We start from the raw sequence: 4,486 nt of genomic DNA on the forward strand, positions 1-4,486 counted from the left end.
CAAGTGGACTCTAAATCTTTGGAATTTAGAGGGCCCGATCTTGAGGGGGAGACCGAGAAGGCGGATAATGCTTTGGCGGAAGTTCGAACTCGAAGTTCCCCCCCGCCACTCGGTTGATGTTCTCTCATCACGAGATATGCGATGCGAGCGCGCAGCCGAACAACATTATCAAGAGGGTGCGGGAAACGGCGGAGGCGAAACCACTCACGAGCGGGTGTTGAAGGAAAACGAGCAGCCTGAATATGTATATGCGTTGCAGGCAAAGGAATTTATGGACGTAGAATGGACAAGCACTGTATATTCTTCTGCGGAAGTAAACGCTATTGCTCGAGGAGCACCCAATATCTGTGCCGATTTGTAAATGAGGAGGGTTGGAATAATGAGGAGCCAAATTTGGAGATAAGTTCTCAGACAGTGGTAGAGAAGGTAGTGGATGGGGCTGATCAAGGATCACGGAGGTAATGCCGTGGATGAAGTTATTTAGTTAGAATTACATTTTTCTATTTTAAAGTTACACTTTTGTTATTTGATAACACTTTTTGCCTTAGTATGACACTTTTCTCTCTTGCGCAATTAGACAATTTGTTAGTTAAAATCACACTTTATTGATTAGAATTACAATTTTCTCTACTAAAACTACACTTTTCTAAGTTAAAATTATACTTTTGTAGCTTACAATTACACTTTTGTCTTCTACAATTAGACTATTTGTAGTTAAAATTACGATTATTTGTGATAAAATAACACTAAATTTTGTTTGAATTATAATCTTGTCTCTTTGAATTATACTTTCTTCTCTCGCACACGATTACACTTACTTACCGATGATGAAATAACACTATTTTTATTACGAGATGCGGCGATTGAGGATGTTGCCGGGAAGTCTTCGGAAGGGACTGTCGAGAGAAGAGAGGTATCACCGACGTAGTTCCGCAGGCAGAGAAGAACGTTGACATTCCTATCCCGGTCCCGCACGTCCCTCACGGTGATCCGAGCTACCATCCTTTTTTACTTCACTCGAGTGAGCCCTTACCATGCATGGATCACGTCATTGAGAACCTTGGGTGTTCTCTTGATTGTGGGGCACCTAATCCTGATTTGTGCTTTGCAACGAAAAACCTAGCATTCAGTCAGGAGCTCCTAGTGCCAATGTTCAGTGACAGGAAATATGTGATTGACTATGCGTTCAATCAGTCATACGTGTTTAACGAGTTGTAAGTGTATTATTCTTTACAAGAGCCTCTTAACATTGCTAATTATATATATATTTGTTGGCTAATTTCATTTTTTCGTTGTAGGGAACAATTGGTCCAATTCAGCGAGTTTTATTTCATTACCCGGGAAGATATTGCAACTTTGAACCCTGGGCAGCAAATCATGACCAGTGTTATTGATGGTTGGTGCTTGCTACTCAACCACATCATGAAACCTTCGGACATATCCCGTTCTTTCTTTGGACTAAGTCACACTGTAAGTTAAAATGTTACCTTTGTGTGTTAAAATTACACATTTGTCCGTTAGAATTATACTTTTTAAAGTTAAAAAGTTGGTTTTGTATTTTAAAATTGCACATTTGTCCGTTAAAATGATACTTTTTGCCGTTAGAATTACACTTTTGATTGTTTAAATTATACTTTTAACATCTCCCTTCTGAGTTAATTCTAACACATTTTTTGGTTAAAGGTTCACTTTATTTGTATAAAATAGTTCTTTTAATTATCTGTTCACGCATTTAACACTTTTCAAATTACAGTCCCCTGCCATTATGATTTGGGACGCTCAAAAGCTTGGGAAAGTGTTGAACAAAGACGAAGACATTTACGGTGGCTGGGATTCATGGGCTGAAATGTGTCGTGCACCATTCCAGCTTGATACGGACATGGTAGGTAACAAAACATGTAATCTTGTCTCATGGTTTTTAAGTTTTAATTGTTCTGATCTTAGCAACACACGGTGCAGATCTTTCTCCCCGTTTTATCTGGCGACGGTGATCACTACAGCTGCGTGTGCATCAACTTTCTGACCGAGCAGATTGACTACCTCGACAACCGCAAGTACGATGACCCAATAGAAACGCTCCCTTACGGAGGGATAGCGCGTATTTCCGTAAGTGGCCGATATCTACAATTACTCTTTCTTTAATTAAAATTACAGTTTATCCATTTTTGGTTGGAGAAATCCCACTTTTGATTACCCTTTTGTTAGAATTACACTTTTGATGCAAAAATAACACTTTATGCTGCTGCAATCACACTTTTCTTTGCTAAAATTACAATGTAGTATGTTAAAATAACACTTTATCTTGTTAGAATTACACTTTTCTCAGCTAAAATCACACTTTTCTTTGCTAAAATTACAATGTAGTCTGTTAAAATAACACTGTATTTTGTTAGAATTACACTTTTGTAAGCTAAAATAACACTTTATTCTGCTACAAATCCCACTTTTGACCCTTTGGTAGAATCACACTTTTGTTGCTAAAATAACACTTTATGCTGCTACAATTAGACTTTTTGTCGCCTAAAATCACACTTTTTTTCGTTAAAATGTCTTTTTTACGTTAAAATAACCCTTTCTTTTGTTAGAATTACACTTTCCTCTCCTACAATTACACTTATGTTAGTTAAAATAACACTTTGTCCGCTACAATCACACTTTTCTTTTTCGATATCTTAAAAGTCAACGAATTTTAGTGGGTCGTACTACGTTAACTCAATGACGTTTTTTTGTGTCCAGGCAAATATAATGGGGAAGTATTTGGTGTCTAAAGGGCTGTCTAAGGGGGCAAAGGTCAGCGGGTTCAAGATTGTCAACATTGAGTTCAGCTGGCAAGGTCAAGGGTATTCGAGAAATGACTGTGGTGTTTTCATGATGCTACATATGATGTTCTACCGCGGAAGCCCTTTTCAATGTGACCTCGGGAAAGAGGATGCTATGAGTTTGTACCGTCTTGAGATTCTTTCGCAACACTCGTCCCTCGTGACATTAATGATGATCGAGAAGATATCCTGACGAGGGTTGGTTTTTTCAAAACGATCGCCTTTGGACATCCGTTGAGAAGAAAGTTGAATCTTTGTTAAGAGGAAAACAGATGGTGACATAGGGCGGAGTCCACAAAACGTGCTCGCAGAATCGAATTTGAAAAGCCCGTTATGGAGGTGACGCCGGTGGCCATGCGCATTCCATCTGGTCAAGCGCTATCAGCCGTCAAGAGCCATCCCCGTGGAAAGGGGGACGGGTTGGGCTGCTCTCTCGACTGTGGTAGAGGTGGTCTCAACACAAATGTGGTGTCGAAGCTGCTCCGGGGCAATCAAGCGTTAATCAAGGATATTAAATATGGAAAAAATTAAATCTTGTTTTTTCTTGTTTTGTCTTTTTTTTTTCTTTTTTCTTTTCCCTTCCTGTCGTTCTCAGTTCTGCGTCTTTTTTTTTTCTTTTTTTTCTTTTTTTTTTCTTTTCAAATTTGGGTGTTTGTATTTTGGGTGTGTTTGTTTTTCAGATCTAGTTATTTTTTTTAATTCGTCTTGTTATATATTTTTCAGATGGGTAATTTTTTCATTGTTATTATTTCGGTTTTTTTCATTGTTATTATTAAAACCGTTTAGATCTTGTTTATTTCATTGTTATTATTAAAACCTCGTCCACCATTGAAATCTAGTTTATTTCGGGTTTTTTCTTTTTGATTTTTTAGTATAATTTCCGTTTTGTGAACGGTTGTATTTAAGATTTTGGTTGGTTTTTTCATTTATTTTCATCTACTTTTTATTTCGTTTTTTTATTATTTTAGATCTAGTATTTTTGGTTTTCATTTTGGTTTTTTATTATTTTAATGTTGTGGGTGTTATACTATTATTTTCTGTTACAATTACACTTTTTTTGGTTAAAATTACACTTGTTTTGGTTAAAATTACCCTTATTTCTGTTATAATTACACTTTTTCCTGTTAAAATCACACTTTTTTTATTACAATTACACTTTTTCTTGTTGGAATTACACTTTTTCTTGTTACAATTACACTTTTTCCTGTTAAAATTACACTTTTTCTTGTTGGAATTACACTGTTTCTTGTCACAATTACACTTTTTCTTCTTACAATTACACTTTTTTTTTGTTACAATTACACTTTTTATGTTAAAATTACACTCAATTTTGTTACAATTACACTTTTTCCTGTTAAAATTACACTTTTTCTTGTTGGAATTACACTTTTTCTTGTTACAATTACACTTTTTCTGTCACAATTACAGCTTTTCTTCTTACAATTACACTTTTTTTGTTACAATTACACTTTTTCCTGTTACAATTACACTTTTTCTTGTTGTAATTACATTTTTTTCCTTTAAAAGTACACCTTTCTACTTTAAAATTACACTTTTTTCGGTTAAAATTACACTTTTTCCTGTTAAAATTACACTTATCTCTATTAATGACTAAAGTTACACTCTTGGACTAAAGTTAGACAGACTAATTTGGACAATTTGGACAA

The 4,486-nt window shown here is 35.6% G+C and overlaps 1 protein-coding gene across 1 annotated transcript; it reads left to right on the top strand.

Annotated features, from left to right (window-relative positions):
• Positions 1–1,038: 1,038 nt before the first annotated feature.
• Positions 1,039–3,012, top strand: LOC141588164 (uncharacterized). The gene is made up of 5 exons (XM_074409619.1): positions 1,039–1,214; positions 1,299–1,470; positions 1,754–1,882; positions 1,960–2,106; positions 2,737–3,012. Exons 1-5 carry the CDS (start codon positions 1,039–1,041, stop codon positions 3,010–3,012), a joined length of 900 nt encoding a protein of 299 aa, XP_074265720.1.
• Positions 3,013–4,486: the final 1,474 nt, after the last annotated feature.

The sequence above is a fragment of the Silene latifolia genome, chromosome 1 (assembly GCF_048544455.1).
Source record: "Silene latifolia isolate original U9 population chromosome 1, ASM4854445v1, whole genome shotgun sequence".
Lineage (NCBI taxonomy): Eukaryota > Viridiplantae > Streptophyta > Magnoliopsida > Caryophyllales > Caryophyllaceae > Silene > Silene latifolia.

Coding starts and splice junctions, on each gene's coding strand:
- LOC141588164 (XM_074409619.1), top strand. CDS start 1,039: ATGGATCACGTCATTGAGAACCTTGGGTGTTCTCTTGATTGTGGGGCA. Junction 1,883..1,959: donor TCCAGCTTGATACGGACATG/GTAGGTAACAAA, acceptor CACACGGTGCAG/ATCTTTCTCCCCGTTTTATC. Junction 2,107..2,736: donor GAGGGATAGCGCGTATTTCC/GTAAGTGGCCGA, acceptor TTTTGTGTCCAG/GCAAATATAATGGGGAAGTA.